We start from the raw sequence: 14,366 nt of genomic DNA on the forward strand, positions 1-14,366 counted from the left end.
GGTCAATTGTTGACATTTGGATAACATTTAGACGCAAAATGAGAATTTACACGCAAGTTCTCATTTGCGTGCAAATATTATTCAAATTACTATCAACAATTTTTATCGTAGGATAATAGGGAGATAGTGGAATAGTGGAGATATAGGGAGATAAAGAACAAATAAAACAAAGGAAAAGTCCCAAATTTGCGAAATTCAAAAGAAATCTTGATTTATGTAACAGCTTACATTATTATTTACATTAAGACGTGCGACGAGCTTTTTAGCAAAAGGGAGTCTAAAAATGTTATTTATACAAAACAGGTAGCTAACTTTTTCAATAAAAGATCATTTCTAGATTCTACTCCCCACTAATAACCGAAGCATCAATGTTTACCAATTTACCAATGTTTGTATTTTGTATTTATTTCTCATTTAGATAAGACATTTTATTTAGCGCTTAAATGTATTTTAATTTATTCATGCAAAAGAGCCAAATAAAAAATCAATGCAAAACCAAAATAAGCAAGTATTTGTTGTTTTCTATTAATGACTTTTTTTTGTTTGAGAAGGTGGGCTAGAAACGTTTGTATAATTTTGTATCCGTATTCAAAATATTTTCATAAATTCCCTTATTGTCAGTAATATAAGCTTTTTTGTTCTAGTTTAGTTATTAGCATTAAGTAGTGTTTTAAATATCAATACAAAATGCTTGTTACAAAGAAGTCTTAAAAACTTAAACTTTCTAGTTTTTTATATGTTTGAATTCTAGCGGACCTCAACAAAACTCATAAAGAATAACGGAGTTCATAAATTGTTCTATTTAACGTATTTAAATTTTTTACAAATATAAATTCGACATTGATAGTATCATTCTGCTTCAAAATTGATGGCATAACTTTCCTTTGTTGCTAAAAAATGGTTTAATTAGTTGATAATGAATGCATAGTCACTACTAAAGTGTCCTTTGAGTGAATCTTATATCTAAATGTAATTGAGTCAATCATTTTTTCCCACTTTTAGTGTATGTACTTTTAACAGGTTATTATTAGAAGAGTCATTTTCTTTAAGGAACTTTGATGAAATTTTACTAATGTCATTAAATGATCGAGGCCTCGATAAAGATTCCTCGAATCCTTCTTCTTTTTTTCCAAAAAGTAATTCACAAACTCTCAACCGAAATTGTTTGTTGCTAATTACATATATGAATGGATTGGTAGTAGAGTTAAACGGGGGTAATATTTCAGTGACCAAAATAAAGGTATGGTTGCCAATCTTTATGCGACCGTAAACGTTCAAAAAGTACGTTATGATGGCGGGCAACCAGCAGATGAGGTAAACTATAAAAACAATTACAATCGATTGAATTGTTTTGTGTTGTCGGTCCCTTCTTTTAAGTTCCTTGTCTTTTTTTATGCCAATTTCGTATTTCTCAATATCTTTTAAATGTCTAACTGCCGTGCGATAAACAAAAGAATAAGTGTAAAGCATAACAGCAATTGGAAGAAAAAAACATAAAATATAAACTGATGTAAAATATGCTCTATTTCCCGAAGTTCCATTGTTACATTTGTATTTTTTAGCAGAATAATGAATGCTAAAGACTGAATAAGCTCTATTTTCAAATCTGTGCCAGTTAAAAATTCCCACAAACGTCCAAAATAGTGAATAAATCCAAATACCCAAAATAGAAATCAAGGCACTTTTTTGAGTCGCGTATTTTTGGTACTGAAATGTGTACTTCAGGGATACAAAACGTTCAAGACCAATTACCAATAAATGTGTTAAGGAAGCTATCGATAATGCACGCTCTAAAATCATACAAACCCAACAGGCTAGTTCTGGCATACAAAACATTCTGTTATTGTAGATTCTTTTAGCATTGATGGGCATGATAACTGCACCAACTAGCATATCCGCTACCGCCAGTGAGAAAAATAACAAGTAAGTAATATTTCGTCGAAAGTTTGATGTTACTGCAATAACAATACACACGAACGCATTTCCGGTGACCGTAACAAACATAAACAGACTCAAAATGGAGAATAGAACAAGATTCAACTCGGTCGGTTTAGAATCGCAGGAGGAACCGTTTAATGAATTATTATTAGTAGCATCAGTCGGTGCTGATAACAAATTTATTAGGAGAAAAATCTCAAACATTTTTTTGCTCATGTTCTTTTTCTAAGAAGAAAAAATAAATCATGTTATAAAAATTCGTTGTTTCAGAACTTTTGTTTTATACTCCAAAATATTTTTTAATCGTTTTGTTAAAAATAAAGAAGACTCAAGTCATAAAAATAGCAGAATTTTTCCTGGTTGCATAAACTCACTCACAAATTTCAAATTAAAATTTGAAGTAACTTTATATGTATTTTAGATTTGTTTATTATCTTAGTTTCTTTCAAACTAATTTTCATTTCATAATTAGTTACAACATTATTTATTGGCTCCAATCAAAATAGCAACGCAAAGTATGAAATACAAATACAAAACTTACAGCACAAACCAGATGTAATATATTATAATTATTTACTCGTGTTCTATGATCATATACTGTGCTCGTGAATTTCAAATAAAAAGCCAAAACATATTAAATAAAAAATGACCAAAAATTAACAAAAACAACAACCGATTCACTCAAAATTAAATTTTCTCCGATGCAAGTAGACATATAAAACTTTATTTTGTTGCATTTTAAAAAATGCCATAAAATGTTTACCATTCTTTTGTCTTTTTGGAAATTTTACGAATAAAAATGCTTTTGACTAAAGAAACCCAAAAAAAAAATTCTTTGCATTTTTTCCATTTCAATCATTTTTCATCATTTTGCTCTTTTAAACTCAGTTTAAAATTAGATTTTGGAAAATACAAAACAATCCATTAATAAACTGGATAAATGTACGATACACGAACAACGGAAACAAATTACTTAAGAAGAAACCGGCTGATTTTTAGATAATTATGAAGGTGAAGAACACATCTCCACACACAAAAGAGATTAAAGTGCGTCTCGTATCCAGCAGCTAGTTATCGAATGCTGACTGTTATGCTACAGAGCTGAAATTAGATAATAGTACACCTGGCCTCATAGACTTCCGAGATAAAATTTTTTGCTATTGTAATTCGCGTCTTTTTTATTTGTTCAAATCGCAACTTGTTGATGTTAACAAATACGAACAAAACAAATAAATAAATAATAAGAAATCATCTAATTAAATAATTTAAAAAATAGTCATAATAACAAGAAGTTTTTCAGATATTTTCCATACTTATAAACGAAAACTCTCTTTTTTTTCTTAACTCGAAAAAAAATAAAAATAAAAATCTCTGCCATTTTTTATGTTACGCCTCTTTTGTGTACATTTACAAGGTAGAAATCGTGTTTTTTTGTGTTTCTACTTCTCTGATAACACAATTAATAATGCAGCACATGAATCTCTATAGAAAATTATTTAAATGTGTAAATTAAAAAAAAAATCGAGAAACGGATGTCCTAGGCAACACACGTTCTACCCACAATATAGTCAAATGAAAACAAGAAGTTGAATGCAGAAAACGCGATATAACGTGAAATTGAAGATATGGAAAGATAAAGAATTAGATTTTCAGATTCTTTAATAATGATTGAAATATCTTTTATTCCTCTTTGTATACATGTATGCGTGTGTGTTTCTGTGCATGAGTGTGTGTGTGTGTCTGCGTCTGTTTGTACACACACAAATATGTCAGCCATTTCTGTCATTTTTTAATATTTTAATACTAAATCATTAAGAGTGTTTCGGATCCATGAGTGATTCATTATTAGCATATCATGGGCATGCATCTTACTTTTGGCAAAGCACATATTCTACATACGTCTGCTGTACAAATTTGGACGTTTCGGAGCCTATCTTTTTACGAATAACAGCGATACGATCCTTATTTTGAAATTCTGTCTATAAAAACGTGACGACTTTAATTCGATGACGTTATTAAAAAGATCAGGCACGGATTAGATTAAGCAGTTAAGATTAAATGTGAGCTAAGAATAAAAATGAGGCTATTAAATATTAATTAGCTTATTCGTTGCTGATAATAACATGGTATTAACATGACTGTAACATGATGGTTGTAAAATGGCAAAATGATGGTTGTATAATGGCAAAATGATGGTTGTATAATGGCAAAATGATGGTTGTATAATGGCAAAATGATGGTTTTATAATGGCAAAATGATGGTAACACGGTGGTAACGTTATGATAACATGATGCTAACATGACGGTAGCTTGATGTTAACATAATGGTAACATATGTAACCATCGTTATTGTTACATAATGGTAAATATGGTTAACAAAGGCATCAATATACCTAATCAAAACCGTCTGTAGCTTTCTTAAAGAGACAGGAATGAGTGCATTACTTCTAACAGTGTTAGGTACCAAGTTCAAAGTATACCATAATAGGCTCCAGTGTTAGAGTTGGTGGTTTACGCTTGCTTTCAGAGGTAAGACTAATATGCAAGATATGAAACCATAAATTACAATATACAAACCTTATTGTGCTATACGGAGTGTATAAATACAATTGATAACAGTATAAATACAATGCAAGTAAAAGAAGAAAAAAAATGTTTTTAAACAAAAAGTTGAAGAACTAAACCTCCTATTTTACGTAAGCATTGTGCAAATTTACTATGCGAACATAATACAACGTAACACTGTAATTATAATCTACGTAACCCTGTAATACTGTAATGCCAAAAAAAAATTTTCTCATTATATTGCTATTTTTTTGGTGCTAAAAAAAAATAGTATTTTTGTTATCTAAGTCAACATTTACTTCACCTGCAGCTGGTCTCCTTTTTGACTTAATACTTGTTAGCAATCATTGGTGTAAAACACAAGAAGAGTTTGAAAAGATTGGATATTTTCCTCGTCTCAATATTTGCTCTCTAAAAAAGACGAAATAAAGAAGAAATAAACAAGTAATAAAATCTGTTGTTAAAAACAATTCAAGTGTATCATTGTTACTTTTTATATCTGGTATTACACGCCCGATCATATGACATTTCATGACACGCCCGAGTGTCATGAAAAGTAAAAGGCTTTTACTTTCTTGCATGTCTGTTTCACTAGTCAAAAGCCCAATCATAAGTTAAACGCAGACATTACCTTTCTCCTTTTATTACATCAACTGTTGTGCATATTTCTTTGCACGAAGTTAAGTATCCTGAAAGCTCTTTCTATAATATATCTTTTTTTATATATAATTTTTCTAAATGAATTTTTTTAAAGATGGTTTCAATAATTTGTAAGTTTTTTCTCTTAAATATGCTTGTCTAATTTTTCTAACACGCTGTTGCGAATTTTTCTCACATGTGAAAACTTTATTGCGCGCCAGATAGAAGAAACAACACGTTTTTCTTAAGTTTTGATAATTATCGTATTTCTAATCTGATACTTGATGTATTATTATTTTGTTGTTGTTACTTGATGTATTATTACTATTGTTGTTGTAGTAGTAGTAGTAGTAGTAGTAGTAGTAGTAGTAGTAGTTGTTGTTGTTGTTGTTGTTGTTGTTGTTACTATCATTTTTACTTAAACGAGCTTGTGAGCTATTTGTATAGGCTTATCACTAACTAAACAAGATGAACGCACATGCTTGTGTAATTGTATCTCTTCGAGCAAATTAAATGTATGAAGTACAATAGTTATAATTAAAGGATCAGCCCATTTACTATTTTATTTACAAATAAAAAGTATAATTACTCTAAATAAAATAAAATTTACCTCTTTTTACAAAAACTTAATTTTGAACTTATATCTATAGATTTAATGTCTTAATCTTGCTTTAAAATAATTTTCTTTAAAAATAATTCACTCGGTAAATTCAAAATTTCTTGTCATTTATTCCCTGCTAGCACACAACGTTGAAAAAACGTTGAAATAACGTTGATCGACGTTGATCAACGTTGTTACAACGTTGTTTCAACGTTGTTTCAACGTTATGTGCTTGCTGGGTTGTCTTACATTTACTTTCATACCTCGAAACAAAAATTTCTATTAAATTTTTTATTCATTTTTTCAATGTGAATTAATATTAATATTTTATATTATTATTTCGCTTTTTCTTTGTACGTTTTTCTTTTTTTTTTTTTTTTAATTATTGTTAATAATTAAAATTTAGTTTTTTAGATGAAAGTTTTTACCTGAGGAAGAATGTGAAAATATACATAAAAATGAAATCGATCGAAGGTCATGAAAGAACATAATGTCAATAACGATGTCAATAATTAGCTCACCTAATAAATTTTTATTTACGGCAAACTATTTTCTTAAATAAACTATATCAGGTATTTACTTACATAGTGTTAAAAAGCATAAATGTAAGTATTATTGCTAATAAAAATCAGTTAACAAAATCAAATTATACATCGAGTCTCCGTCAGGTTCGCTTCTTCTGAAAACTGATTGTTTAGATATATTTTTGCTCCTAATCAACAATATATCAAAACAAATCAGTTTTTTTTTTTTAATTAAAAAACTGATTCTCACCACCAAAAATTAAACACACAAAACACCAAAGCGCATGCGCTCCCTTTCTGTTTATTCGCAAATGCTAACTTTTTTTTCTCTCTATTCATTCTGTGTTTAATTATTAACATCATATCTCATATAACTCTGCGAATTCCTTAAAGTTTTCTTTTCTCTTTTATTTTATTTCTTCTGTTACAGAGGAAGAGCGAGAAATCGTGTTTCTTTTACTCACGTGTGCCACTTATTAAAATCACTTTAAACCACCTCCAGAACTTGTGAAACTTGCTTCGTTGTACGTCTTTTTCATCTTCTTTTATTCAGTTCTTAATTTTAAAATTCAGGGTTCATTTTGCTTGCTTTTTTTCTCAACCCAAAAACTAATTTTTTGACGAGATCATTCAGTTGTCATGCGTAATATCTAGTTTTCCAACAAGTGATATCGTCTTTACCAGGGTAAAGCCCTCTTTATTTGTCGATGGCATTTTTTTAGTTTTTCTTTGATGTTTCAAAATGCTTTGTTATTTTAGAAATTCTGTCTTTTATTGTTTATACTTTTGTTTATATTTCTTTGTAAATATTTTTAAACTTTGTTAGAGTTTTAACTAGGATCAAAAACCATTCAAGAATCTTTTGTACAAGAAAATTTCAAGAATCATTTGTACAAAAAACATTACTACAAAAATCTTTTGTACAAAGAAATTTTGATTTTTTTTTTTAATGTAAGAAAGAAAACAGATGTCTTTGAAAATAATATACTCATTGGTATTTCATGATCATGAAAAATTGCTCCATAAAATACATAAAAAGCTACTTTACAGATCAATTATTTTTTTAATCACCAAAGTAAGAAAAGGGGGGATATGTAGAGAGGGAGTATAGCCTTTGAATGGCCAAAACTTAATACGAAACAAATTTTTACTATAATCAATCGAAGCATTTGCAGTAATTAAGTTTAATTTGAATTAGAGATAAAAAATCAAATTTACCAAAATACAAGCATGTTACATTGGACAGTTAGGCACATTTGACTTCTTATTGGATAAATTTAAATGGAACCAGTAGTCTCGGAAGTCACATATATTCTTTCTAAATTATTAATGAATGATTGTATTAAGTGATAAAAGAAGAAGATATTGGCTTAAAAGATCCTCAAACTTTTTAAAACATGTAATCAACGGCTCCAAACAGCCAAAGAAAAACTCAAGATCCGTTGGTTAGATAGATATTTCTATCTCTCAAATGTTAGTGAGTAGACATCAAACACCCCTCCCCCTTCCTAACGACATTTAGCTAATGAAGAAGTAAATTAAAATAAAACAAAAATTATCTTATCGCAAACTTTAAGCAAAAGATTGCAGTAGATGAAATGCTTTAAAAATTTTATTAAAAAAAAAAAAAAGGCGGTTGCTGGCAGTTTATGTTTGAAAGTAAATATCATTATCGTTGTAGACTTCTTAATAGATTATTGCTTTATTAAAACATGGGCGTATAAGAGATGGACGTGCAGCGATATTGTTTTTTTTGCAAACCATGCTCGCTGCGCATTGTTACAAATCTTTTGTTTTAAACAACAGAAATTAAATTATATTAAAGCCTGTAGGTTTCGTCGAAAATTTTTGGTCTCGTCTTACCAGTCACATCAACTTCCTTTTATTTTATCAAGATAACAACAATAGAACTAAGTTTTAATCTTAATTTTATATAGCCAAACATTCCTAATGTAGAAATTGAGATCATTTACTTAACTACTTTAGTACGTGTATAACAAGAGATGTAATAAATAATACAAAATATCAAAAACTTTTGTAGCTACCTAGAGCACAATAGTTTCATGTCCAGAGAACTGCTCCATCTATTATATTGCTTTAGACTTCCAGTTTATGAATATTATAGTTTTCTATTTTAATGTTTAACAAGAAAAATATATAGAGTTAAGGATAAACAACTTATACATAAAATGAATGTAAATACAATAAAGAAAAAAATAATTTGTCACAGTTTTAAAGAATTCAGCTAAGCCAATTTATGGCAAACCACAAGAATAACTAAGTATTTAACTTTAACATAACATGATTTACCAGTTATATACAAACTAATTTTTATTTGACAAAAACAAAAGGGTTATTATGTGCTTTTTATGACAAATGGAATAATATATGAAATTTGAAAAACGAAAACATGAAATATCTGGCTGCATTTTGCAAGATAATTATAGACGTGAATAACTTTTTAAAAGGTTTTTCTGTATCAAATGAATCATAAAAAAAAGCCCATTAGAAAATGCACCTACTATAAAAAGTTATGCATAGTGGAATATATATTATGGAGCTTATAAGTAGTCAAGGCAAAAAATGGCGACATATTGGAGAAAATACTGAAAAAATACACAAAATTAAGGCTGGTGAATGAAGGACCAAGGAATTGAATGAAACCAGATCTTGACAAAAAATTTTATTTAAGCTTTATTGTATTTTGCTATACTTTTTTTAGTCTTTTTAAAATTATCCTTACAGGTCTATTTTATCATTGACGGGCTTTGTTTACACGAAAAAAGTTTAAAAAATTGAGACAAATGTTCGTCTTGAAAAAATGATGAAAACCTGTTCGTGCTGACAACTAATCCTCTTTTACCTTGGAGTAATTTGTTTAGTAATTTGTCAATGAGTGAAGTAGCTAAAATCTTACTTAGTTGCATCCTCCGAAGTTTTCTTCTGGACCAACTAGATAATATAGACTTGTAAGTTTATAAATAATGGTATCTGTAATTTATTAAAATAAAAATTTATATTTAAAAATGTATCATGTAATACCTGTATAGTGTCCAGAAGACTGTTTAAATTTTACATCCTTGTTAGTAAAATCTCTGATAAGCTTAATGTGGTATTCGGTGCTGACGACTGCTAGCTGGTTAAGACACTTAAAGAAGTAGGTAAAAGACTTTAAACCTTAGTATTTTCACAAGCTCTCCTTTTAGGGAAAAAAAAAAAAAGAAGAAAGAGCTTCAAGCTTCTCCTTCTAGAGCAGAAGCTCTATATTCGTAATCTCAGTAAAAGTTAGGACTGCTCATTGATAAAGTCCTCCAGGGACATAGGAACAATAGGTGACATAGGAACAACAGCAATCTCAATTTCAGACTTTTCCTTCACCAGAATATCCGGGACATCATAAAACAGCAACTTGTTTAAGATCTTGGTCTTGATCTAGAAGAGGCCACTGAAAAACACAATGTAATTGGCCGCGGCCTCCAAGTACTTCAAAGTGTCTCTTTTGACTGTCTCGAAATCAGTAGGGTTGTACTTTTGAGTCATCTTCAGAACCAACATGTAGAGTCTGTCAGACTAAAAACTAGGTACAGTAGTGAGCTCTAGGCGGCTTAAATAAAAAACTTAGGAAGTTCAGCTCCAAGAACCAATACGAGCAGCTTACAGAGATACTTGTAATCTCCTTTCTAAAAGGTGTCTGCAGGGAGAGCTAAGATGCAGAGCTCCTGTGTATTTAAAGCAAATTGGTTTAGTAATGTACTAAACCTTAAGGCATCCTGAGACCAGTTGTACTTGACATACTTTTAAAATTTTTTAACCCTCCTTGTAAAGCTAAGGACAAAGTTTCTAGAGAGTGACATAAAGCATGCCAATATCTTTGATTTGGTCCATGACCTGCATAACATGAATCATATCCCTTTCACAGATTTGGCTTCTACACATAAAAAACGCTACGCCAGAAAAAAGGTTTCGCTAAGGCATAAACCACAATATTCCCTATAGCCTCTTTTTCTTCGCCAGAATTGCTGGATGTTATGTCTGCCCACAACCTAATGATCTAGTCAGACATTTCATAGTATTCTAGAGTGTTTTGATCTTGTTAGTTCTAGCTATCTTTCTTCCTCTCATTTCCCTGCCTTTGGAGGATCTCTGCCATTTTCTTCAGCTTCCTCTCTTTTCTGGGAATACTTTCCCGAAATCTTTTGTCAGTATTTGCCATCTTAACCATGTTTTCCTTTATGCAGTGTTTTCACTCTTGGTCTCATCATCTGTTTGTGTCACTTTTAGTTAAATTTGTTAAAGATGTTTAAACTGTAAATGAAAAACAGGACACTGCTCTTTTTCAACAAATTGCTCACTTTCTTTTTGCAGTTGTCCTCAAGGAGATTCATTGTTTTAACATTTTTAGATTGTGGTGCTTCTTGACCATCAAAATGATTCTGGTCTTGATGGTCTGCTCAATGACATTGAAGGTGCCATCAAATCCATCCAATTCCCACAAGTTGACCAGCCATCTCAAATTGCAGATACATGTGATTAACTGTTTTATATTTTCTCCACACTCTCCATCAGCAAGTACGGAGCATATCAAAAAAGTATTTCCAGTAGCAACGGGACAGTCGATCTTGAAATTTATCTGGATAGCGCTAAAAAGTTTTATAAGTTAAATACAAAATGTACCATTGAAAATCAAATGTGTTTATATATTTTTTAAACACATTTAGATTCTTAGTACTTGAATAAATACTTAAAAAGACGAACTGTCTCCTCTTGCTAATTGTCGATTTTTAATATCTTTTTGGCCGTTGTACTTGAAGCGCAATGCGCTCTATGCAGCCATACGCTACTCGGAGCGCAATACTTTGTACGCATGCGCTAGATTTTGTTGATTTAGCGCATGCGTACAAAGTACTGCGATCCCTTCTTGTTGATCCCTATCCCTATCCCTATCCCTATCCCTTGCGCTCTACGAAGACACTTATTCTACGTGGTTTCTACATGGTTTATCGTTTGTAAAAATAGAAGCTCAATAACAGATGAACCAGTTGTAATTACTTTAAGTAATAATTTATATATGTTATTTTATAAATATTTTGACCTAACTTTTGTAACAAACTTCTGATAAAAGAACTTTTGAATGTGAGTTCGATTTTAGAACTTAAGTTTATTTTGGATTTTATTACACGCGTCATTAATTGAAATTGTTTGACATTAAATAATTTTTTTGTGTCAAACAACTAAGTTAGTGGTGGGTGTCTTTACAAAAAAGTATTTCAGTTTAAATGCAAAAAATCATCTGAAGATATCTGAAGTCTTGTTGTTTACTGATAAAAATATTTTGACATAAAACACTCAGAGGGCCCTTGTCACATGTTTCTTGTTACGAGCTTCTTAGGCTCTTGTTACATGCGTCTGTAATAAATTCGTTCTTGGTCATGTTCATCCCTATTTTTTGATTAAAGTAAATTTAACGAATTTTTTCTATTTAGAAATTAAATTAAAAAAATGTAAAATACCTTTCAATGGAGCTAAAGACTTAATTTTGTGTTTGTTTGGTTCTATGACCAAAATGAAAGAAAGTGCAATTATGCATTAAAAAGCTTCTCTATTCATTGATTCCAAACTTGTAAAAACCATCGTAGAATGTTTTTTTTATATACAAGACATCAGGGAAACTAAACTTACACTTACAAATGACCTAAAATTAAAATGAAAACCTAAAAGTCAAACGAGAACACCAAATAAATAGATAAAAGAATATTAATTACAAATTTACAAAAAGTAATGGCACATAACCCGTCTGTAAGTGGTTTATTTATATATATATATATCTTTTTGTTTGTTTTACTTATCTCATACGCATCTCCGCTTATTCTTTTTTCACTTTCTATTTTTCTCTTACGGTAACTTTTTAAATTTTTATTTAGTTTGAAAGCTAATTCATCCATGATTCATTCGTGATTGCAAAATATTGCAAATAATGATTTGCTTGATAGGAATGATAACTAATTGTATTAACAAACCGGCTGATAAATTGTATACTGTAAACAATTCGTCCCTAATAATTTTAATGGAGCGAATGGATTTAGATCAATTATAGAAAATGACATGCGTGGACATACATACAGCTCCATCTGTTGATTTACGATAAAGAGGTAGTTTCTGGAGTTAGATCTCTTTATTGTATTAGCATGGGGACTTAAATCATTTTGGTGTAAAAAAATATATTTTTTACTTTTTGACACTTAGATCACTTAGCCCCGCCACGTCTTAACTTTATTTCTTAAAAATAACAGACTTTTTACTGAAATTATCTCTATAATGTATAACTACTCCACTTTTTACATGACAAACTTCCAAAACTACAAAAATTTTGTAATAAAATCTATAGTACCAATAAATTATATTTGTTAATTGAATGGAAAACGTTTGATTCCTGTTATAGTTTTACTACAAAAATATAAAAATTTCTGTTATTCAATTAGCTCTAGTGATTTTCATTCAAAATACTAAGTTTAACAAACTCCTTGTTTTCAATTTACTTTATACAGGTTTTTATAATTTTGGAAATTGTCAAGTAGCATGAAACTCAAATCCAATCTTTACTCAGTTAGCCAAACGAATACATTTCAGAGCATAAACATAATCAAACAAAAACATGACTAATAGAGATTATATTTATTAGAAATTCTGGCCTACGAAACAAACATTATGCCATTTTAGCTCATACGGTTGCAGCAAGAAAACCTGGTTGATCAACAGATTATCTAAGTAATGTATCATGGAGATAGGGTGATGATCTAATTTATATTTCATCAAAAAGCAATTCATTTACATTATGAACTTTCAAAATTCATCATTGGTAGCCATTGGAAAGACGACTGTACAATGACCTACATGTAGCAGAATATGTAAACATTTGCGCAACCGCAACAGTGGAATAAGAAGATTTTCCAATTTCCTTTTTAGTCAAACACGGAAATTTTTCGATTAAAACATTTTGTTTAGGAGAGGTTTATTTGTTAAATACTGAATGATCTCATTGAAGACTTACAAAACGGTTCGTAAGAAATCAGAATTTTCAAAAGCTTAAAAATAAATTCTTAAGATATTAACAATATAATTATTATCTCCTTTACACAACAAGATGAGTGTTCTTACGCAGCTTTGAAACTAACGTGTAAGAAAAAAACTTGATACAACATGAGCCTATATGAGCGACCTTCATGTAAAAAGCAATTTTAGCTTTTTTTACTTGAAAGGTCTGTTTTTTTCCAGAATGGCATTTTAATTATGAAGGATATTTTGTTAATACTAAAATGTATGTATGTATGTATGTATGTATGTATGTATGTATGTATGTATGTATGTATATATGCATGTATGTATAAAACCAGATCTGCATTTAGGAATTCAAATCTTAAATGCGAGTTCAGGGGGAAATTGCTATAAGAATAAAATTTTGGTAAATTATCATGCTTCCTAAAATCTATTTAAAATTAACGTAATCTAGCTAACCTCGCTAACATTTCTATAAATTTCGGACATTTGGCTGAGAATCAGGATTTCTTTAAGATTTATCATCTTAATTTTTTCCAGAATTAGTTAAATGTTCTCTAAGATTTATTATATTTATTAAGATTTATTAAATTGCCACTATATGATATGAATGTCTAAAAATCACCCAATATAATACAGCTTCAATTCTTTTTTAACCTCAGAATTAATTATAAACACTAATTACTATCTTATGCCAATTCCTAGAGCGTTAAAGTTTAATGGATACCTCGATACCGCGTTTTAACTACTTTGGCGTAGCAAACCATAAATATATTTACTTTTTTACCAGATTAATTACCAATTTACTGGAATATAAAAACTAAATTTCATCATGGTTACACAAGGTAATTGCTTAGTTAATATTTATGACAAAAAAGATTATCTAATTATTATTTACTGAGCGTTTCACCTTTGTCGAGATCTTGAAAGCCATTCTCCATAAAACTTTGAAATCACTAAAATCTTCTTACTACTGCAAGATAATATTCAATTCATAAATGTTAACTAAATATTGCTTATAAGAATAATACTAACTATAAAACAAA

At 29.7% G+C, this 14,366-nt stretch overlaps 1 protein-coding gene across 6 annotated transcripts; it reads right to left on the reverse strand.

Annotated features, from left to right (window-relative positions):
• Window positions 1–785: 785 nt before the first annotated feature.
• LOC145181571 (D(1) dopamine receptor-like) lies at window positions 786–14,320 on the reverse strand. Of its 6 annotated transcripts, none has more exons than XM_090071172.1 (4): window positions 5,753–5,990; window positions 4,808–4,914; window positions 4,332–4,473; window positions 786–2,163 (listed from the first exon to the last, which is right to left on the reverse strand). In XM_090071172.1, exon 4 carries the CDS (start codon window positions 2,152–2,154, stop codon window positions 979–981), a length of 1,176 nt encoding a protein of 391 aa, XP_089927298.1. In that variant the 5' UTR covers window positions 2,155–2,163; window positions 4,332–4,473; window positions 4,808–4,914; window positions 5,753–5,990; the 3' UTR covers window positions 786–978. The 6 variants fall into 6 exon arrangements, 4 of the variants coding, with proteins under 4 accessions (XP_089927298.1, XP_089927296.1, XP_089927299.1 ...); XR_016446766.1 differs by lacking the exon at window positions 786–2,163 and adding an exon at window positions 3,879–4,003 and having other exon boundaries at window positions 5,753–5,966; XR_016446767.1 differs by lacking the exons at window positions 4,332–4,473; window positions 5,753–5,990 and adding an exon at window positions 6,328–6,544.
• Window positions 14,321–14,366: the final 46 nt, after the last annotated feature.

Source organism: Hydra viridissima, unplaced genomic scaffold (genome assembly GCF_058129835.1).
Source record: "Hydra viridissima isolate aposymbiotic clone 2 unplaced genomic scaffold, HvirCarnegie_v1 scaffold_14, whole genome shotgun sequence".
NCBI classification, from domain to species: Eukaryota; Metazoa; Cnidaria; class Hydrozoa; order Anthoathecata; family Hydridae; genus Hydra; species Hydra viridissima.